This window comes from Myxine glutinosa, chromosome 5 (genome assembly GCF_964187855.1).
Source record: "Myxine glutinosa chromosome 5, kmMyxGlut1.1, whole genome shotgun sequence".
NCBI lineage: Eukaryota > Metazoa > Chordata > Myxini > Myxiniformes > Myxinidae > Myxine > Myxine glutinosa.
Genome location: NC_136265.1, coordinates 51,016,882 through 51,041,291, shown reverse-complemented (window position 1 = coordinate 51,041,291; position 24,410 = coordinate 51,016,882). Strand labels below are relative to the sequence as shown.

Below are 24,410 nucleotides of genomic sequence, written 5' to 3'. Positions count from 1 at the left end.
GATTTTGAGCACACGCAACCTACCTTAGAAAGATTGTTCCATCATTCTGGACATTGTATAACAATCAGAGGTTTGTCTGACCAATATCAGCTTCTGTGTGCTTCCCATGACGGACAACATTCTTCGATCAACATTTTGTTGAATCCATTCATTGTTCTACCCCTCCACCAATCCTTCATCCTTTAGTTAGGGAGGCAGCATCTTCTTCCCCCTCTTTACAAAATCACAAGCTGGTCAAACACTTAAAATATATCTTTCACTCCCAACAAATGGCACACTCTCTCACAAGGCCCTCATCCACAGCTTGATGAAGTACTGCTCTCCTCTCTGGGCTAGCTCCCCTGCCTCACACCTTGCTCAACATGACACAGTGGAAACCAAGGCCTCCATGATTATTCAAATCTCACGCGTTGAAGCTGAGTCAATGGGCCTATCACTTTCCAATCGCAGACAGATCTGTGGTCTCTCTATCTTTATGGCCTCATAAGTCATAACCTCTGTGCTTTCCATGCTCTGTCCATCCTCCCCACCCCCAAGTGCAGAGCACATGAGGTCCACCATTAACCACCTTTTGGTGAAACTCCGAAAATCCAGAATCACTGCATCCACGCATTCGTTCCTCCTTTTTTCCCACCTGTGGAATTCAACTTCCACATTATTTTCAATCTTATTCCATCAAGATCTTTAAGACATTGTTCACCACCATCTCAGATCATCCACTCTCCAAAGCATAATATTTTCGACTCCCATTGACCCCTCCACCCCACCTTCTTCCAATTTTTGTTTTTCCTTGCTGCAAATCTGCTTCTGTATCCATATTGACCACCCCATGCATCCTTCCCTACTCCTCTTTCCTCCCCACTCCGCTTTTTCTGTTCAAGTCACCCTCTATTTTATCTTGCAACTCTGCTGTTGGTGTTTCCCCCCTCATTCTACTCTTTTTTGTTCTGTTGTGTCCTGATCCATCCAGTGTCCCTCACTCTTTTACGAGCTTTGACGTTGCATACAAATCAAACCAAAAAAAAAACAACATAATTGATACAACCACTGTCTTTCTGTCAATTGGCAGATGAATTGTCATAAGTACCACCAGAATGGCAAGAATAGTTTTATGTCGAAATAGTGAGGTTAAAACAGTAATCATGAATAAAATGGAATCCAGAATGCTGTCGTCATGCAAGCTAGTCATCAATAGGAGAGATGGGGACATTAGATATCGATCTGATCAGAAACTTGAACGGTAAGATGCACAACTCAAGCTGAACTAGAACGACACTCGGTAGACAGTACACCTCCGCAAGCCTGAACGGTTTACATTTTGTATCCCACTGATAGGCCGGATCGCATTCGTACCTTAACCAAAATGTAATCGGCTTGTTAATATCACCTACCCAACACGTCCACCAACTTTTGCTGCAACCGATCCATAACTTATTCAAATATCGTGCTATAACAACTATACTATATATCCTTTTTGTCCCTATATCTCACTTATGAAGAATCAATTTTAAAATTCTCAGATCCGAATCCGGATATTCACTAAAATCTAAGCACACGTCCAACCTGTCCACCAAGTTTCATTAAAATCTGTCCATAACTGAGATATCCTGCTCACAGACAAATAGACAGGGGTGAAAACACAACCTCCTTCTTTCCACCTTTGGTGGTGGAGATAACTACGATAGCAGCTGCCAATAATTCAAAACAACAACCACAAAATCAGAGAATAATGGACATAATCGAATAAATGGTGCGCATTTTCACTTCCAACTCTACAAATTATCTCAGATGAAGGGTCCAGGCTTAATGCAAGCGTTGAAGGAACTATCAACGGTACCCGCCCTATGGGCGGGGCTTCAATTGGGAGGCCCAAATGAAAAGGCAAAATATCAGAAATTGAAGGTTTTATTTTATTTTAAACGATTCATATAAACATCCGTTGAATCATATCACACGCAAATCAAAATATAAACAGTATCTTTAGAATTTCAATAAAAGCCACATCACTGTTCATATCGGTAAATATTATTCCATCGTGTTTCAAATAGTGATCGATACACTATGATTGTGATGATCGTGAATCGTGATCGATAATCGTGTTCACAATCGCTATGTCGTATGTACTCCCGATACGTGTACCAAATTCCCGATACGTGTAACTGTACCAAATCAACAGTTAAAAGGATTTTGAGCCGATAGCTGTTACGGCCTTGGCAAGATCGATGGAGACAGCGATCTGTTAGCGATCGATGGAGACAGCGATCTGTTACCGTATTCACCGCCCAAATAGCTATGTGGAATTCTCTTTTGTAGAGATTAAACGTTACGGCTGTTACGGCCTTGGCAAGATCGATGGAGACAGCGTTTATTATACTTTTAATGAAGAACACTGTCTCAAGCCCCAGTCCCCATCACGGATGGGGCTCAGCGGTTTACCCGAGCCTGACGGCGAAGGGCAAGGTACACGCTGGTGCGCGTGCGCTGTAGCGCGCGTGCGGCATTAAACGTTCATCGAAGGGCATTAAACATTCTTTCAACATTAAATGTTAATTAAACATTAAACGTTCATTAAAGGATTACGAAACGAAAAACATTACGAAATTACGTTCACACTGTCACGTCAAACACTACCGTGAACACAAACATCGTCACAATGAGAACATAGTCACACTGAATGTTATGCGAACGTGAATGTTATGCGGGGGTCCAAACCTGAGAATGCTGGAGACCAAAGCTGAAATTGGAAAAACGAAATAGCCTATTTTACTCCTGGAGATCCCAGGATTACCCACACAAAATATCGTTTCGATCAGTTGAGCCGTTTTTGCGGTACCTTCGAACAGACGGACAGACATTTGGTGAATTATAGTAAGATGAGGAGATAGTAGCTGTGTTCAAGATTGTCACGCAGCTGAGTTTTTGAACTCCTTTATACAGGAAATCATCCAAAGTTGGTGTAGGTTATTGCAGCGCTGCGGAGTGACATCGCAGGATCTTGTAATGGTTGTGATCAATTGTCCGATATGATGCAATGACCTTGAATATGTGCATTTCATGTGCAACAAGTATTTAAAATGAAACAGTTGTCCCTGTCTCGTTCACATAAACAAGCCATTTGAGTGAAAACAATTTAAATGGACCTGCTATTCTGCAAGGTTTGAAACAAAATGATTTCATCGTGAAAGAATGAATGAAACAAGTAAACACAATGTGACGTGATCTATAGAGAGCTCGGCTTACCTTCGAGCAGCTGAGCAGATTTGCTTGGCTCCATCGGTGGAGAATCGCACGGTTCCTGCTTCACATGATCATTGCTCAAAGCATCCTGGGAAGTCTGAAGAATGTTGTTTTGGAAAGTGTCTGACTTCACCACTTGAGCTTCGCCTGCAAACCATGTGACAGCAGTTCATTACAATAAAGGAAGGGTAAACAAACAAATCTAAACCAAAACAATCATTTGAAGTAGTGGGGAGAAACACACTGGGTCGACCAAAAAAAAAAAAAACAAACACCTTTAGAGGCCATTTTTCCCCACAAAGCAGGGGTTGGCCTTTTTCGGGCACCGTGGTTGTTGTTGTTTGTTGTTGTTGGTCCCCGTTTTGAAGCAATGTTTTACGGCCGGATGCCCTTCCTGCCGCCAACCCTGTTTGTCGCCTTTTACGACAAACAGGGAATTACCAGTGAACTGGTACTCAAATGGGTCGACAACAGATAAATTCATTTTTTTTACTGAACCAAAGAGGTCAACAAAGGAGGGGTTAATGATCGAGGTCGAATTTGGCGAGGTCTGTGGTTATTGTCGAAGGTACACCGAACACTGCTACCCAATGTGAGATGAATGCTTGTGCTACCATCTCTGTTGTCTGATCAGCGATGGGTATAGCGACTGGCCACCGAGTTAACGATCAATGCATGTGTGAGCCTTATGTACTGACAGGTCTGATGGAGGTCGAGTTCCAACTAGATCTATGTAAACGTGCTTGAATTTGGCATCCGGTGTAGAAAACGTGCCAAGTGAAGACCTGATGTGTCGATGTATTTTGAATCTATGACATTCCATGCAGGTCCTGGCCCAGTCTCTGACATCGCAATTCACTCACTGTCAGACAAAACAATGAGTCACGAAATGTTGAGTGCTTCTGATGCCAGGGTGAGACACGTTGTGCAGAGCGACAAAATCGCAAAAATTATTCGGAAAGCATTTGGCCTACAAATCGGAGTTCACTGTGATACATTTGGTAAATTTGTAATTTAATAAATTTGGAAAATTTAAATAAATGGAGTATCGAGTAAATAATGTTCACTGTAATAAATTAAGTAAATACAGACTACAGTGTTAAGTAAGTATGGTGTTAAGTAAATACAGTGTTCACTGAGATCAATGAAGTAAACACAGTGTTCACCGAGATACATGAAGTAAATACAGTGTTCACTGAGATACATAAAGTAAATACAGTGTTCAATGAGATACATGAAGTAAACACAGTGTTCACCGAGATACATGAAGTAAATACAGTGTTCACTGAGATACATAAAGTAAATACAGTGTTCAATGAGATACATGAAGTAAATACAGTGTTCAATGAGATACATGAAGTAAACACAGTGTTCACCGAGATACATGAAGTAAATACAGTGCTCACTGAGATACATAAAGTAAATACAGTGTTCACTGAGATACATAAAGTAAATACAGTGCTCACTGAGATACATGAAGTAAATAGTGTTCACTGAGATACATAAAGTAAATACAGTGTTCACCGAGATACATGAAGTAAATACAGTGTTCACCGAGATACATGAAGTAAATACAGTGTTCACTGAGATACATAAAGTAAATACAGTGTTCACTGAGATACATGAAGTAAATACAGTGTTCATTGTGATACATGAAGTAAATACAGTGTTCACCGAGATACATGAAGTAAATACAGTGTTCACTGAGATACATGAAGTAAATACAGTGTTCACTGAGATACATGAAGTAAATACAGTGTTCACCGAGATACATTAAGTAAATACAGTGTTCACTGAGATACATAAAGTAAATACAGTGTTCAATGAGATACATGAAGTAAATACAGTGTTCACTGAGATACATAAAGTAAATACAGTGTTCACCGAGATACATGAAGTAAATACAGTGTTCACCGAGATACATGAAGTAAATACAGTGTTCACTGAGATACATAAAGTAAATACAGTGTTCACTGAGATACATGAAGTAAATACAGTGTTCATTGTGATACATGAAGTAAATACAGTGTTCACCGAGATACATGAAGTAAATACAGTGTTCACTGAGATACATGAAGTAAATACAGTGTTCACTGAGATACATGAAGTAAATACAGTGTTCACCGAGATACATTAAGTAAATACAGTGTTCACCGAGATACATGAAGTAAATACAGTGTTCACTGAGGTACGTGAAGTAAATACAGTGTTCACTGAGATCCATGAAGTAAATACAGTGTTCACTGAGATACATGAAGTAAATACAGTGTTCACCGAGATACATGAAGTAAATACAGTGTTCACTGAGATACATGAAGTAAATACAGTGTTCACCGAGATACATGAAGTAAATACAGTGTTGACTGAGATACATGAAGTAAATACAGTGTTGACTGAGATACATGAAGTAAATACAGTGTTGACTGAGATACATGAAGTAAATACAGTGTTGACTGAGATACATGAAGTAAATACAGTGTTGACTGAGATACATGAAGTAAATACAGTGTTGACTGAGATACATGAAGTAAATACAGTGTTCATTGAGATACATGAAGTAAATACAGTGTTGACTGAGATACATGAAGTAAATACAGTGTTCACTGAGATACATGAAGTAAATACAGTGTTCACCGAGATACATGAAGTAAATACAGTGTTCACTGAGATACATGAAGTAAATACAGTGTACACTGAGATACATGAAGTAAATACAGTGTTCACCGAGATACATGAAGTAAATACAGTGTTCACCGAGATACATGAAGTAAATACAGTGTTCACTGAGATACATGAAGTAAATACAGTGTTCACTGAGATACATGAAGTAAATACAGTGTACACTGAGATACATGAAGTAAATACAGTGTTCACTGAGATACATGAAGTAAATACAGTGTTCACTGAGATACATGAAGTAAATACAGTGTTCACTGAGATACATGAAGTAAATACAGTGTACACTGAGATACATGAAGTAAATACAGTGTTCACTGAGATACATGAAGTAAATACAGTGTTGACTGAGATACATGAAGTAAATGCAGTGTTCACTGAGATACATGAAGTAAATACAGTGTTCACTGAGATACATGAAGTAAATACAGTGTTCACTGAGATACATGAAGTAAATACAGTGTTCACTGAGATACATGAAGTAAATACAGTGTTCACTGAGATACATGAAGTAAATGCAGTGTTCACTGAGATACATGAAGTAAATACAGTGTTCACTGAGATACATGAAGTAAATACAGTGTTCACTGAGATACATTAAGTAAATACAGTGTTGACTGAGATACATGAAGTAAATGCAGTGTTCACTGAGATACATGAAGTAAATACAGTGTTCACTGAGATACATGAAGTAAATACAGTGTACACTGAGATACATGAAGTAAATACAGTGTTCACTGAGATACATGAAGTAAATACAGTGTTCACTGAGATACATGAAGTAAATACAGTGTTCACTGAGATACATGAAGTAAATACAGTGTTCACTGAGATACATGAAGTAAATACAGTGTTGACTGAGATACATGAAGTAAATACAGTGTTCACTGAGATACATGAAGTAAATACAGTGTACACTGAGATACATGAAGTAAATACAGTGTTCACTGAGATACATGAAGTAAATACAGTGTTCACTGAGATACATGAAGTAAATACAGTGTTCACTGAGATACATGAAGTAAATACAGTGTTCACTGAGATACATGAAGTAAATACAGTGTTCACTGAGATACATGAAGTAAATACAGTGTTCACCGAGATACATGAAGTAAATACAGTGTTCACTGAGATACATGAAGTAAATACAGTGTTCACTGAGATACATGAAGTAAATACAGTGTTCACTGAGATACATGAAGTAAATACAGTGTTCACTGAGATACATGAAGTAAATACAGTGTTCACTGAGATACATGAAGTAAATACAGTGTTGACCGAGATACATGAAGTAAATACAGTGTTCACTGAGATACATTAAGTAAATACAGTGTTCACCGAGATACATCAAGTAAATACAGTGTTCACTGAGATACATTAAGTAAATACAGTGTTGACTGAGATACATGAAGTAAATACAGTGTTGACTGAGATACATGAAGTAAATACAGTGTTGACTGAGATACATGAAGTAAATACAGTGTTGACCGAGATACATGAAGTAAATACAGTGTTCATTGAGATACATGAAGTAAATACAGTGTTGACTGAGATACATGAAGTAAATACAGTGTTCACTGAGATACATGAAGTAAATACAGTGTTCACCGAGATACATGAAGTAAATACAGTGTTCACTGAGATACATGAAGTAAATACAGTGTACACTGAGATACATGAAGTAAATACAGTGTTCACCGAGATACATGAAGTAAATACAGTGTTCACCGAGATACATGAAGTAAATACAGTGTTCACTGAGATACATGAAGTAAATACAGTGTTCACTGAGATACATGAAGTAAATACAGTGTTCACTGAGATACATGAAGTAAATACAGTGTACACTGAGATACATGAAGTAAATACAGTGTTCACTGAGATACATGAAGTAAATACAGTGTTCACTGAGATACATGAAGTAAATACAGTGTTCACTGAGATACATGAAGTAAATACAGTGTACACTGAGATACATGAAGTAAATACAGTGTTCACTGAGATACATGAAGTAAATACAGTGTTGACTGAGATACATGAAGTAAATGCAGTGTTCACTGAGATACATGAAGTAAATACAGTGTTCACTGAGATACATGAAGTAAATACAGTGTTCACTGAGATACATGAAGTAAATACAGTGTTCACTGAGATACATGAAGTAAATACAGTGTTCACTGAGATACATGAAGTAAATACAGTGTTCACTGAGATACATGAAGTAAATACAGTGTTCACTGAGATACATGAAGTAAATACAGTGTTCACTGAGATACATGAAGTAAATAGTGTTCACTGAGATACATGAAGTAAATACAGTGTTGACTGAGATACATGAAGTAAATACAGTGTTCACTGAGATACATGAAGTAAATACAGTGTACACTGAGATACATGAAGTAAATACAGTGTTCACTGAGATACATGAAGTAAATACAGTGTTGACCGAGATACATGAAGTAAATACAGTGTTCACTGAGATACATTAAGTAAATACAGTGTTGACTGAGATACATGAAGTAAATGCAGTGTTCACTGAGATACATGAAGTAAATACAGTGTTCACTGAGATACATGAAGTAAATACAGTGTACACTGAGATACATGAAGTAAATACAGTGTTCACTGAGATACATGAAGTAAATACAGTGTTCACTGAGATACATGAAGTAAATACAGTGTTCACTGAGATACATGAAGTAAATACAGTGTTCACTGAGATACATGAAGTAAATACAGTGTTGACTGAGATACATGAAGTAAATACAGTGTTCACTGAGATACATGAAGTAAATACAGTGTACACTGAGATACATGAAGTAAATACAGTGTTCACTGAGATACATGAAGTAAATACAGTGTTCACTGAGATACATGAAGTAAATACAGTGTTCACTGAGATACATGAAGTAAATACAGTGTTCACTGAGATACATGAAGTAAATACAGTGTTGACCGAGATACATGAAGTAAATACAGTGTTCACTGAGATACATTAAGTAAATACAGTGTTCACCGAGATACATCAAGTAAATACAGTGTTCACTGAGATACATTAAGTAAATACAGTGTTCACTGAGATACATTAAGTAAATACAGTGTTCACTGAGATACATGAAGTAAATACAGTGTTCACCGAGATACATGAAGTAAATACAGTGTTCACTGAGATACATGAAGTAAATACAGTGTTCACTGAGATACATGAAGTAAATACAGTGTTCACTGAGATACATGAAGTAAATACAGTGTTGACTGAGATACATGAAGTAAATAGTGTTGACTGAGATACATGAAGTAAATACAGTGTTCACCGAGATACATTAAGTGAATAGTGTTCACTGAGACAAATTAAGTAAATAAAGTGTATTTACTTCACCTTTCCCGAAACTTAACAGAATCACCGATGTTAGTCTCCAACCAACCAATCTGGTCGATCAGTCCATCTGCCCAGCACAGATCATAGCAACGACCAAGTCTGAATGAATGAATGATCGTTTTTAAGGCCATTTTCCCCGCTAGAGCAGGGGTTAGCCTTGCGGGCCCCATGACAATCATGGTTCCGTTTGAGGCAATGTTTTTATGGCCAGATGCCCTTCCTGACACCAACCCTTGGTCACGCTCTTACGATGCGCAGGGATACGGTGTACGTATTCTAAACCGTGGTACACACCGGGATCATTCATCCCAGCAAGCTGGTACTCAATTAGCCGACCTCGGAAGGATGACAGGCTGAGTCAACCCCCCTGGCATTAATTCAGCGATCGACCGGGATTCGAACCCAGGATCCTAGGATCCCAAGCCGGCACCCTAACCGCTAAGCCAACACCAGGCATCAACGCCCGAGTCTGACGAGACAATATTCAATTAAAGCCTGAAATGCCCAATGATGATGTGAATTACAACACCTCTTTTCTCCTCATTTTATGTTGTATAATGGGAACATCAATGGTGAATGATGATGCGATTTAGCTGAATATTTTTTACAAATGTATTTGTCATCTAACCGCTTCCATCACAACCGTCAGTACATGCATGTACTTTTTTTTTTTTTTTTTTGTCGACAAGTCCAGGCTCGTGGAGGAGCTAGGACAAAGAACGGATCAGGATGCAACAGATCAAAAGGAATAGTAGAAAGGGGAAATACATCAACAGCCGGTTTGGGGACAAAATAGAGACAGGTATGGGATGTGGGGAAGAATGAGAGGGCAGGGGAGGCTGTACTGGGTGAATAAGATGGATAGAGAAGCAAACTCTCAGTAAGTTTACCCAGGATCTCAATCCCATTTCAATCATCTCATTTCAATCATTCATTCAATCATTCATTATTAAATCATTAAAATTAATTATTTCATTAATTAAATTAATTAAATTAATTAAATTAAATTAAAAATTAATTAAAATTTATTAAATTAAAAAATTTAATCATTTCAATTTCAAACATCTCAATAAATATTGGAATGGTTCAAAATGTGCAGAGGGGAATCTGTTATTAATGAGCTGGGTCTTTGAATCACTCTGTGGTGAATTAATAAGTCCAACAACATCTCCAAGAAAAGTGCAACAACATCTCTCCAGAGTATAACCTCAGTACGTACATTGGACATGCACACACATAAATGTCTGTAACTGGAACAAGCAGAATGTTGTTGTGGTTCAGACCTTTCTCTTGAGATATTGAATCATCCTCAGACTCAGATTCCACCTTGACATTCACAATGAAATCTGAAAAAAAAAACATCCTTCAACAAGGGGAAAAAAAAAAAAAGCACAAAACAAAAACAAATGAAGGCTCAAAGCTTTGGCATAGTATAGATATGATGGTTTATCCTTCCAGGTACCTTGTATCACATACCTGCGTGTACAGCAAGATAACATACCTGGGATAAACGCTTTGCGCCTCCCTTGATATTGAACTGAAACTTGGTATATGACTTTATTATGATAAGTCAGAGTACAAGTTTGAGTTTCAGGGCATTTCGTCAATTCTTTTAATTTATTTAAAAAAACAAAAAAACAATCATTGGTACCAAATTGAAACTCTAACTTGTTCTCTAACTTGTCATAATAAAGTCATATCCCAAGTTTCAGTATTGCAAAGCAATTCTCGTTCTTGTTGGTCATAATTTAAATCGATGATTTTCATAGTGGGGTTAATGGTCGGCTTTCTAAATCTTCAGATGACAAAGGTTGGAGGTAAGTGAGATAGCAGAGAGGTGAGGGGAGGGGTTAATCTGATTCAGGAGTGTCTCGATGCTTTAATATATTGGACAAAGGATTGGGAGATATAGTATAACATGAAGAAATGTAAGGTGCAGAGGATGGGTTAGAAAAATAGGACCGTGGGTCCTGAAGCTCACCTGGTCCTGAAGCTCACCTGCATCAGGAGCAAGTCACTCAAACCCACCGCAGACACCCATAGATCCTGATATTTTTTACGCCGTGAACAAACTTTGGTACATCACGGGTGATGACGATTGTGGTGAAGTTTTGTCGATATCGTGCGTGTAGTTTCGGAGAAGAGCAAATACCTATTTTGGGGGTCAAACCCCCTGCTGAGCCCCCGAGAACCAAATTTTTTTGAATGCTGTGAAAAAAAACTGATACATCAGGTGTGATGAAAATTGTGGTGAAGTTTTGTCGAAATCGGGTGTGTAGTTTCAAAGAAGCGCAACTACCTATTTGAGGTTGTCAACCCCTGTGTTTATGGACTCAATGACTGACTTACCTATGGACACTGCTCAACCGCATAAACTCATCGGACTAAAGTTCAGGTGAGCTAATAATAAATACCGTAAAATGGGATGAATAGGGACAGCAAGGTGAATAGGCACACAAACTGAAAAAAAGTTCGGAAACTTTTTTCGCTGAAAATTGATAACCATGCTGATTTGTTGATATTTTGGTTGAAAGTGTTTTGTTTTAAAAAAAAGCAACTTATAGTCCCTATTAACCCCATATATGGGTTAAATAGGAATAAATAAGATTTTTATGGCTGCCCCTATTAATCCCATATATGGGTTAAATAGGAATAAATAGGATTTTTATGGCTGTCCCTATTCACCCCGTTTTATGGGTGAATAGGGACAGTCACTAATACAAAAAAAAAATAATCAAGAAATAGGGACAGTTTGGAGAAACGTTTTATCCCATATTTTTTTTCATTGGCACCGTGGTTTATATTATGGGTGCATATTATGTGCATCCACTGAGCTATCAATTTAGCAATAAGTTGGAAACTCAGGATTGTTTCTTGATTATTATTTTTTTGTATTAGTGACTGTCCCTATTCATCCGTAAAACGGGGTGAATAGGGACACCCATAAAAATCCTATTTATTCCTATTTAACCCATATATGGGATTAATAGGGGCAGCCATAAAAATCCTATTTATTCCTATTTAACCCATATATGGGATTAATAGGGGCAGCCATAAAAATCCTATTTATTCCTATTTAACCCATATATGGGATTAATAGGGGCAGCCATAAAAATCCTATTTATTCCTATTTAACCCATATATGGGATTAATAGGGGCAGCCATAAAAATCATATTTATTCCTATTTAACCCATATATGGGGTTAATAGGGACTATAAGTTGCTTTTTTAAAAAACAAGAGAACACTTTCAACCCAAATATCAACAACTCAGTTTGGTTATCAATTTTCAGCGAAAAAAGTTTCCGAACTTTTTTTCAGTTTGTGTCCCTATTCCCCCCATTTTTACGGTATCGAGATTATATTATGTAAGGGGCAATAGTGGAGCATGACACATACAAGAGCATGTGACGTCAGATCTCTGTGTATATTTATCATAGTGTTTCGAACTTATGACGAAAATTTAGAAAACACCCACAAAGAAAATGCTCCCCTCGCACACATGTTTCAGTTCAATGTAAATGTTAGTCGAGGCCCCCCTAACCTCCTGCCCCCCTAACCTCATGCCCCCCTAACCCCTAACCTCCTGCGCCCCTAACCTGAAATCATGGATCAGCATCTGCTGATTGGTGGACCCCCGACCTCATACCGTCCGAACTCTCATCTTTACTTTCAGATTAATGTCCCTGATGCCATCATTGTCTATTCTGTTAAAATAAACCCAACAATTTCATTCATTTTGTCTCTAACAGGGAAAAACGGTCGAACTTCTCCTCAAAATCGTCCATAACGAAACTGCTCTCGGGAATCAAAATGTCCGTTCGAGCTCCGATTACAACGAACGGAATCAATTCACCGGCCAGGAGATCGACACAATCTTGTACGAGGGAACCCGATCAGGAGATCGACACGATCTTGAACGAGGGAACCCGATCAGGAGATCAACACGATCTTGCACGAGGGAACCAGATCAGATCGACACGATCTTGTACGAGGGAACCAGATCAAGAGATCGACACGATCTTGAACGAGGGAACCTGATCAGATCAACACGATCTTGTACGAGGGAACCAGATCAGGAGATCGACACGATCTTGAACGAGGGAACCCGATCAGGAGATCAACACGATCTAGTACGAGGGAACCAGATCAGGAGATCGCCACGATCTTGTACGAGGGAACCACATCCCATTATCCGTACATGATTTGATTCCCACATAAACTATTCACGTATATAGTGCACGGCACGGACTCCGCACGGGCACAAGAACGTCACGTACCGGGTCCGAACTCCTTATCCGCGGGAGATTCTCCTGGACTGAACAGGTTCATCCCATCGGAGACCCTCGTGGATCCCGGAGGGTTCACCTTGTGTTCCTCACCTGGGAGATCTCGGTTCATCGGACACAGCTCGGTGTTCGGAACTGAGATACAGCGCAACAGAGTAACACGTGCTCTTCTGCCTCCTGTACTCCTTCTTCTTCCTCTAATTCTTTTAAGTTTTAAGCGCCGCGAGGCTCTATATACGCCACGCGCCGCGAGGCTCTATATATGCCACGCGCCTCGACGTAACTGTGGTGAAAAGAAAACATAAAAGAAAAAAGAAAAAGAAGCCGATGGGAGATCCATAAAACTATAGGCTACGGACCTCCCGCTCACTTTCAAAAAGTTTAGGACCGCCTTCTACAGTCGAAGATGCTTCTGGTTTAAATGACCAACAATGACCGGCAGATCAAACACACCAAGCACCGCCTCTCCAATGATTTTAAATAGCAGCAATCTTGGTCCATCATCGAGGCGGCATTCCGGAAACAGGTGAGTGACATCTTCGGGTTTCCTTCAGGTGTCGCAGGTAAGGTGACACCCTATCAGTGAAGATACGAATTACGGCGACAGTGCCCAAGTCTTAGGCTGGAGAGAGCCACCTGGTCTCTGCGGGACAACCGTGGAAGCCTAACAGGGGGGAGGGGGGGAGGGGGGGGGGAGGGGGGGAGGGGGGGGGGTGGTTCCAGTTCACAGATTGACCAGAGATCCTCTCCAACTGGCAATGTTGATCAGGTGCAGTACTTTGAGAACCAGGTTAAACCTACATCCCTCCTGTAGAGACTCCAGTGCCTTTAGTGCAGAAAGGGAATCAGAAAAGATCACGGAACTGAGAGGGTTGAACTCATAGCAAAGAGTTCAGCTGCGAAGACGGAGCGGAGAAATGATCAGATTGAAGGAGCTGGGGCTCCCACGTCGATCGGAAGAATGGACGCGACAAAAAGCTGGAATTCATCCGAGTTGCTTTATTCAAACCAAACACTCAGGCACTCTGAAAAGCCCGTTTATCGGGCAGCAATATATATACATATTATCCCGGAGCGTTTGCCCAGGAAAGGCGAGAGGGGGCGTGGCCCAGCGTCCTGGCTGCGGCCTGGCAAGTTGAGGGCGAGCCTGCCCGGGCGTCCCGACCGAGGCCTGGCAAGTTGAGCGCGGGCCTGCCCGGGCGTCCTGGACGAGCCCGGCATGGTGATCGCTCCGCGTCCTTGATAGGTGCAAGGCGATTGTGAAAACCCAGCGGTAGCCGTTACACACGTCCCCCCAGAATCGACTTGCACCGGCAGGGTCAATTTGAGGGGGGTCCTGATGACCCGGCCGAAGCGACCCCTGGCGGGTCGTGGGAGGGGGTCCGGTGTGGTGGTGGGCGGTCGAGTGGGGGGCACCGTGGACGGGGGGCGGCCTCGCCGCGGCGGAAGGGCCACCCGTGGTGGGTGGTCGACGTCCACGTGCGCCGGCTTGAGGCGGTCCACCGCAATCCGGTCCGACCTGCCGCCGATGTCGATGACGAACGACTTGTCGTCCCGTCGCAGCACCCGGAAGGGCCCGTCGTACGGCGGCCGGAGTGGCCCCCGATGTGCGTCGTGACGCACAAAAACATACTCCGCTGTGCGAAGTGCTGGGGGGACGTAGGACTGGGGGTCACCGTGGTGGGATGTTGGCACGGGGGCAAACCGTCGGGCGGCCTCCTGGAGGTCCGAGCGCTGGTGAGCTGCGGACCAGGGACTGGTAGCGTCGGGCACGAATTCGCCCGGGACGCGTAGCGCCTGGCCATAGACAAGCTCGGCGGTGGATGCCTGGAGGTCCTCCTTGGGGGCCGTGCAGAGGCCCAAAAGGACCCACGGCAGCCGGTCGGCCCAACCGCCGTCTTGAAGGCCGGCCATGAGCGCGGCCTTCATGGAGCGGTGGAATCGCTCGCACAACCCGTTTGCTTGGGGGTGGTAGGCCGTAGTATGGTGGAGCTTGACCCCCAGGTTGCGGGCGACCGCGCCCCACAGCTCGGAGGTGAACTGTGGTCCGCGGTCTGACGAGATGTCCGCCGGTGCGCCGAAGCGGGCGACCCAGGTGGCGATGAAAGCCTGCGCCACGTCGGCGGTGGTGGTGGAGACGAGGGGAACGGCCTCCGGCCACCTGGTGGTCCTGTCCACCATGGTGAGCAGGTGTGTGAACCCCCGTGACGGGGGGAGGGGGCCCACCAGATCCACGTTGATGTGGTCGAAACGTCGTTCGGGCACGGTGAAAGGTGCCAGTGGGGCCTGGGTGTGTCGGTGGACCTTGGCCCGTTGGCAGGCCGTGCAGGTGCTGGTCCAATCGCGGACGTCCCGACGAAGGCCGTGCCAGACGAATCGCGCCGACACCAGCTTCTGGGAAGCTTTCCGGCCCGGGTGGGAAAGGCCGTGGAGGGAGGCGAAGATGCGGCGTTGCCAGGTGACGGGCACGATGGCTGGCCTTGGGAGACGTCGCAGAGCAGGACAGTGTCCGTGAAGGGGATGTCGGCCAGGCGGAGGCCCGTGTCCGCCGCCCGGAGGGCTTGCACCGTGGTGTCGGTGGTTTGGTCCGCCACCATAAGCGCAAAGGCCACGCCCAGGTGGACCGCGTTCGCGCTGGCCCGGGAAAGATAGTTGGCCACGGCGTTGTTTTTGACGGCGACGTGCCGGATGTCCGTGGTAAACTCCGACACGGCGGAGAGGTGGCGCTGTTGGCGGGCCGACCACGGCTCCGTGACCTTGGCCATGGCGTAAACCAACGGTTTGTGGTCGACGAACGCCGTGAAAGGTCGGCCCTCCAGGAGGTGGCGGAAATGGCGGACGGCCAGGTGTAGACCGAGGAGCTCCCGGTCAAACGTGCTGTACTTGAGCTCGTTCGGCCGGAGCTGCCGGCTGAAAAAAGCGAGTGGCTGCCAAACCCCGTTCACCCATTGCTCATGTACGGCGCCCACCGCGTAGTCGGAGGCATCCGTGGTGAGGGCGATGGGAGCGTTGAGCACCGGGTGAGCGAGCAGTGTTGCATCGGCGAGGGCCCGCTTTGAGCTTTGGAAGGCCGCATCCATTGCTGCGGACCAGGCGATGTCGTGCTTGGCCGGCTTGCCCGGAGGGCTTCGTAGAGGGGCCGCATGAGTTGAGCAGCGCGGGGCACGAAGCGGTGATAAAAATTCACCATTCCCAGGAATTCCTGCAGGGCCTTTATGGTGCGGGGACGCGGGAACGTGGTGATGGCCTCGACCTTGGTTGGCAGCGGCTCGGCCCCGTTCTTGGTGATGTGGTGGCCCAAAAAATCAACGGCCGTCGTGCCGAAGTGGCATTTGGCCGGGTTGACGATGAGGCCGTGCTCGCTGAGGCGCCCGAACAGTGTTCGGAGGTGGAGGAGGTGCTCGGCCCGGGACGTGCTGGCGACGAGGATGTCGTCCAGGTAAACGAAAAGGAACGGCAGGTCACGCAGCACGCCGTCCATCAAGCGCTGGAACGCCTGAGCCGCGTTCTTGAGACCAAACGGCATCCGCAAGAATTTGAATAAGCCGAATGGCGTGATGACTGCCGTTTTAGGGACGTCGGCCGCCCTGACAGGTACCTGGTGATATCCCCGTATGAGATCAATTTTCGAAAAAATGACCCGTCCCGCCAGACGGGCGGAGAAGTCTTGGATATGCGGGATCGGGTACCTGTCGGGGGTGGTAGCGTCATTGAGACGGCGGTAGTCGCCACACGGGCGCCATCCACCCCCCGGCTTTGGCACGATGTGCAGTGGCGAGGCCCACGCGCTATCGGACCGCCGCACGATGCCGAGGTGCTCCAACGCGTCGAATTCGGCCTTCGCCACGGCGAGCTTGGCTGGGTCGAGGCGGCGGGCCCTGGCGTAGACCGGCGGGCCCGTGGTTGGTATGTGGTGCTCGATCCCATGCCGTACTGCGACAGCCGAAAACGTCGGCCGCGTGAGGGCCGGGAACTCCGTGAGCAGGCGAGCAAACTCGTTCGCCGCCGGGACGGCGCATGCCAGCTCGGTCGGCGCGGAGCTGCTCAATGTGCATACCAGGGAGCTGAAGGTTTCGGCGTTGATTAAACGACGCCGTTGGACGTCCACCAGCAGTCCGTGTGCGCAGAGGAAGTCGGCGCCTAGCAGAGCCATGGGCACGTTTGCGGTTACAAACGTCCAAGCAAAGCGTTGGCCGCCGAAGCAGAGGGTGACGTTGCGCGGGCCGAAGGTGCGGATGGTCGATCCGTTGGCCGCAACCAAGGAGGGGCCGCAAACCGCGGATTGCCTGTCCTGGTCAGAGGCGGGTATGACGCTCAGTTGGGCGCCGGTGTCGCACAGGAAGCGCCGTCCGGACGCTTTATCCGTGATGAACAGTAAGTTGCCCGTGTGGCCGGCGCTCATGGCTGGTAATGAACGCCGGCCCGGCCGTTTCCCGGCCTGCCGAAGGTGCACGGGGGTCGGCATGTCCGGGCCTTCTGTCCGAACCTGGCATGATAGTAACACCACGCTTGGTCAGGTGGAGGCCCCGGTCGTCGTGCTGGAGGTGGTCGGCTCGGTGTAGCGGCCGCCAATTGCGTCGGCAGTTCGGTCGTCGACCGTGCCAGGTTGTCGGGCGCCATGGGTGTTGCGTCGGACGGCGGTGGGTCCCATGTCGCCGCTGCGATGCGCTGACCTGCGGCGGAGATCTTGTCGGCTTCTCTGGCAAGGGCCCGGGGATCTGTGATCGTCGTGCTTGCCAGGGCGAGGCGTACCGGGTTAGGCAGCTGACGGAGGAACAGCTCCCGGAACAGGAATGCCGGAGAGTGCTCGCCGAGCAGTGAAAGCATGTAGTCCATTCGCTCGGAAGGGCGCGTGTCGCCGAGCTCGGGCAGGTCGAGCAGGCGCCGTGCGCGTTCCGCCGATGGGAGGGCGAAAGCGTCGAGGAGAAGCTTCTTAATCGCGCCGTATTTGTCAGCGGCTGGCGGGCTCTCGAGGAGGCTCAGGGCGCGGGCCGCGGTGGCCGAACCGAGCGCTGCTACCACATGGTGGAAGCGGGTGTCGTCGGCCGTGATGCCTCGCAGGGCGAACAGGGAATCCGCCTGTGCGAACCAAACCGCCGCGTGAGCCTCCCAGAAGGTAGGCAGTTTAAGGGCGTCTGCCGTGTCCATGTCGGTAGGTCACCAATGAAGGAGCTGGGGCTCCCACGTCGATCGGAAGAATGGACGCGACAAAAAGCTGGAATTCATCCGAGTTGCTTTATTCAAACCAAACACTCAGGCACTCTGAAAAGCCCGTTTATCGGGCAGCAATATATATACATATTATCCCGGAGCGTTTGCCCAGGAAAGGCGAGAGGGGGCGTGGCCCAGCGTCCTGGCTGCGGCCTGGCAAGTTGAGGGTGAGCCTGCCCGGGCATGCCCGGGCGTCCCGACCGAGGCCTGGCAAGTTGAGCGCGGGCCTGCCCGGGCGTCCTGGACGAGCCCGGCATGGTGATCGCTCCGCGTCCTTGATATGTGCAAGGCGATTGTGAAAACCCAGCGGTAGCCGCTACAAGATAACCTCTTGGCCTTTGTCACCTTAACATCAGGTATGCATATTGCCGTCGCAGTTCTCCCAAAGGAAGGGACTTTAGAACCATCCGTGTAAACGTGGAGAGATTGACTCCAAACCGAATGGGTTAACTCGATCACCTGGATGCAGGAAGCTGAAGGGTAATATCCTTATCGACTCTCCCCAATAAATGCAGGTGGATTTGAGGCATAGTAAGAGTCCAGGTGGGCCAGATTGGAACTTTCTTGACGGACTTTCTAGGTAAGGAGTCCAGACCCATTTCTCTAGCTGCCTGCCTACAGGTCACCTCGAAGGGAGCAGAATTTAAATTTTTGCCCCATGCCTCATGCTCCCAACAGTCTGCGAAAACAGCTTGGACTGGGTGATTTGCCCCAGAGGATATGGATTTGGCCCAGAATTCAGCCGGGACACTTCCCAGCGGAGGGATAGAGGCACCTCACCGACCTCCACCAAAGGGCAAAGACAGGCGTACTCACTAAGGTGCCCAGACAGACACGCAAGGCTTTGGCCTGAATGGCTTCAAGTTTTTTGCGGTTGGTTTTTGACATGTCTGAAAAAACCTGGCTACCAGAGTCAAGATGGGGGCGGATGAGGGAGAAAAAGTACACGAGAAAAAGACTTCCCTCGTGGGCTCCCCAGGAAGTGCAAGTGAGGCATCTAATCAGATTTAAGCCCTTGGTGCATTTGACTGTGGGAGCTCCACCTAAGTCCCTCGTCATAAACAACACCCAGGAATGCCACTTCAGAAGATGCTCTGAGGATGCTTCCACCAACTGATATTGATGTGTCCTGGACCATTCTCTTGCGGGGAAAAATTACAAGCTTTGATTTGGGGCCATAGAACTGGAACCCCCAACTTTGGGCCCACAGCTCCATCAAGCCGATATCCGCCTGAAGTTTCCTTTAGGAAAAAGCTACATTTTTACTCCGGACCCACAGAGCTATGTCGTCCACAAACAGCAGCACCTTGTCATGGATCCATGGCAGGGAGGCTATATCATTGATCATAACATTGAAAAGTGTAGGGCTTGAACAGCTGACCTGGGGGACACCTTCTTTCAGATGAAAGTAGGAACAGAGGGTCTGGCCCACTTTCACTTGAAATGACCTGATGGACAGAAAATCCCGGATCCACCAGAACATTTTGCCACTAACACCGAGATGGTGCAGCTCGTAAAGCAGGCCTTCCTCCCAGACTGTATCGTAGGCTTTGTGAATGTCCAGGAAAACATCAAGAAGCGACTCCAGATTGTTGATTATAACGACCTTGCGGTTCCTGTCCTCGTACTGTACAAGTTTAAAAGTTGGACATTCCGGCCATTTCATCCTGTTTCATATTGTTACTGATCGCGGACAAGATGTTATATTGCCGAGCGAAGGCTCCGCGACCGAACAGTTGTTCCCCGACTCACCCGATTCACCCAGAACTTTGGCCGTATCGCACCGCAGCTGCCCAATCTGGAAAAGACTAAAACGACGAAATGCAAAGAGGAAAAGGAATAAGACGAGAAGACGGACAGAAGAGTAATTGGATTTATTATACACACAAGCAAAAAGAAAGCAGTCACGTTTATTTACAACACATAAGACGCAGGTGACACAGTGCAAATACTAGCTTATACAGACTTAATTAAATACCCAGGGACAAGACACACAGAACAAACTCACGTACACAAGAAGGGTGGAAAGGCAGGAGGTGGATGGCTGGAGGGAGAGGAAGGTCCAAGGGGGTCCTGCAGCACGATCGGCGCGTTTAGCAGCCGCCGTTCCTTCGCGGCCCTGCGCAAAACCGCCGTCCAGGCCCCAAGCGGCTGTTGGGTGTTGTTGCTGCTGTGGCCGCCGCTTGCTTTGCCAGGACTCGTCTGACTCGTCTGGTCCAAACCCTCAACTCAAAAACACTCTTGCACGTCTCCCTGTCCAACCACTCTTTCTCTCTTGGTCCAACCACTCTTTCTCTTTCTTGGTCCAACCACTCTTTCTCTCTCTTGGTCCACTCACTCCTCACCACCGACCACCCCACGCTTCTTGCGCGCGCGCCTTTATAGCGCCTCCGGCGATCAAGCCGCCGGCCTTCAGGACACGCCCATCGGTGTGCTCACCTCGGCCCTGGTTGGTCACGCGACCCTCTGGCTCCGCCCTTGATGACGACGGGCGGGCACGCCCCTCTTCCCCGACCCGAGCACATGTTCAATGGTGGTTTTGGAGGGGATGTAATTGGCAATCGAGGCTTGGCAATGACGAAAGGGGATGTGAAAGGAAATGGAGATTTTGGGGATGGGAATGAAAGGGGATCTATTCTCTTTCACTGGTGCAATGGAGTACTTCAATTAATGGGAGACACAGCCTTACCCTAAAACACAGAATAAGATATAACTATCGAACAGGGGTATTCTATTATTGGCTGACGTGTATGCTTATGGACTAATTATGGGATGCCCTTTTACCTTTACACAGCTCCGGAGGCAGGGGGCGCAGAATAAACAATAATAATAATAATAAAGCACACAATCAAAAAAATATACAGTCCTCATATCCGCAACACTGCACCCTCCTCCTCTTAGGCATGTTCCGGGCCTACAACTTTTTTTATTTAGTGTGACACGTAGGTGTAGTTCCCTCTACTTTTAACCTGACCCTGAGTGCGACAGTTTTAAAACATAAATAAATGTGTCCCGCTGCTCCATTGCACCCTGCCTAACAGACTTACGCCCACAGTTAACCGAATTGCGGAATGGTCTTCAAACTACACACTGACGGTGGGGAGCATTATTTACAATGACGTTATTTTTATTTACAAGACTAACCCAGGACCTGTGATTGTTCTTTCTGGGGGGGAGACAGTCTGCTCTGCACCAATGCACCATGAACGCACCCAAAAACGCACCAATACACACCCAAGCACCAATCGGTGCAGTCACCATTGTTCATCAATGTTCAATCAAAATAAAATCAACAACCCCTAACCCTACAGGTGGTCTCTTGCTCTTCGGCTCCCTCTGCTGGTTATTATTATTGTCTTCCAGTTGTTGTCATTCTTTCATTTTCTTACTGGCGGCCTATTTGCAATAAAGTGTGCCCAACGTGTCCATTTTTATTTATTTTATTTATGGCCCACAGGGCCGACTACGTGTGGTTCACCTGTGGGGCATCGGTGCCCTGTGGCCAAGGTCCGCCAGCAAGATTTCGGGCCCTCATGGCCGGTTCCAGCAGAGGGGCCATGTCCCAACCCATGGGGTCCATAAGTGGTGCTCGGCCACAGACATGTGGTCCATAATGTGGTGCATCGATGCAGACAGCTGGTTCTGGGAATTCCGGGCGCACAATGGAGGACTCACGCACGCTCCCCTCGGCACCCAATGGCGCACAGGTCATGTGGGAGACAAAAGAGACAATTGAGCGAGGGGTAAGGTCACAAGGGTACACATCAATAAGGCAATGCAAGGCGAAATGCGTACGGAGGGCGAAGTGAGAAAGCTCGTCCCTACCGTACGTCACCCCCCTGTCACCTACACTACCCTTGCCCTTACCCCATATTTACAAAATCTACCCATTTACAAATTCGTCACTACTGTCACGTCTTCCCCATATTTCTCCTATACCAAATTCGTCTCCACAATCCCTCTACTCAAAATTTGCCATCACCAAATTCATCATCAATCCTCATAAGGAGGAAGAGATGGAACATCAAAGCACAATGTCACACCCACGTCATGATGCGTCTCACAATCCAAACATTTGCACAGTAAAAAATAATCAAAACGTGGCATGGTGTGGAGTACCTGTCACCTCAGGTGAGTGGATGCAGATGGTGCGAGGAGACTTCAATCCTAACTATCCTCTAAATGGCTTTAACACACTTTACACTACCCGGGGTCTCTCCCTGCCAATCCATTGGCCAACTTACACTATGGGTTCTAAAAACCAATTCCCATTGACCAAACTGTGGTGCTTCTCAATTTGGGGTCTCACTCCCCCGATTCATCTCCCGGTGCCCTTGCACAATTTCTGGGCTGTGACGTGTAGCTCTCCCAGCAGGTCTACCCACCTGCACACCTCCACCACTGTAGTTGCCACCCGAGCTTACCTAGCTCCTCACCCTAACCTAACTAACTGGGGAAAGCCCCTCCTGGCTCTGTCACCCCACTCGGTGCCCTCTGGCACTGGGCTACCTGGGTCCGTCCTCCGGATCCTCGGGCCCCATCCACAACAACTACTACCGGCTCCCAGAGCCCACCTGCGGCCTCACCTGGCCGACATCCTCACAGTGGTGGAGTGCCCAAACCAACTACACACACTAACAGGCTACACGCCCAGCCATTTCCACAACACTAATGCACCCATCCAAAGACCATTCTTTCACCCGCACCACAGATGCCAATATCCAACCACAATTTACCTGTACCCTCTACCTAACACTTACACTACCCGCCCCGGGTATCCGTGATGGGGGTCCACTCTTCCCCCATTCACACCTTCGCACCATCCACTCCACTCCACAATTTCCACCATACTCACTCCACGACCATCCATTCCAATACTCCATACCATTTATTCCATACACCTGTCCTCCATTCACCTGTCGTTGCACACCTGTGCAATCATACCTGGTGCCACCTGCAACCTCCTCCTCTTCCTGGACCATTTGGTCAGCACAATACACAATCACCTTCACTCACTCATACACTGCTCCACACACCTGTTCAGTTGCACACCTGTGCACTCACACCTGGTGCCACCTGCACCCTCCTTTCTTCCTGGACCATTTGGTCAACACAACACGCAATCACCACTACTCCCTCATACACTGCTCCATCCACCTGTTCAGTTGCACACCTGTGCAATCACACCTGTTCAATCCTCACACACACGGCATCATCTCATCTAACTACTCCCCTCTGAAACTTGCGCTTCCCAGTCGTCCCTTTAAACTATTGCGCTCCCACGTCATTATCATCCACACTAAACTACCTGCGTCCCCACTACAGGTATCAGTCACTAACTAATCTTAACGTTACCTAATGTCATCTTCGCTAGATCCCTACACACAATATCCTAACCCACCCGGGCAAGTTTTCACTGCCATCAACCCCATAACTAGTGCTCCTTTGCCCCCCGTCTGTGAGGGATGACAGAGTTGCCCTCCCACCACATAAGGGAGGTCCTACTATCAATTTCGCTCGTCCAAATCCAACAAATCAAAAATTTGTCATTTACTGCTAATCACCGTACCAATCATCAAATTTTGCCTTTTTCTAATTTCGGGTCCAAAACACTATCCT

General features: G+C 46.4%; 2 protein-coding genes across 5 annotated transcripts in view; one reads left to right on the top strand and one right to left on the bottom strand.

Moving 5' to 3' along the window:
- The window catches only part of LOC144892268 (uncharacterized), a 46,163-nt gene extending 32,390 nt beyond the window's left edge, over nt 1–13,773 (bottom strand). Inside the window, exons 1-3 of one of the 3 annotated variants that reach the window (XM_078778037.1) lie at nt 13,674–13,773; nt 10,576–10,638; nt 3,241–3,384 (exon numbers count right to left, since the gene is read on the bottom strand). In XM_078778037.1, coding sequence (XP_078634163.1) covers nt 3,241–3,384; nt 10,576–10,638; nt 13,674–13,692 — 226 coding nt within the window. In that variant the 5' untranslated portion in view covers nt 13,693–13,773. Of the gene's footprint in view, nt 1–3,240; nt 3,385–10,575; nt 10,639–13,571 lie in introns of all 3 variants that reach the window. The other 2 variants (XM_078778040.1, XM_078778039.1) reach the window with 2 other exon arrangements.
- The window catches only part of LOC137428111 (uncharacterized), a 218,517-nt gene that overhangs the window by 58,271 nt on the left and 135,836 nt on the right, over nt 1–24,410 (top strand). The gene's annotated exons all lie outside the window — the stretch shown is intronic.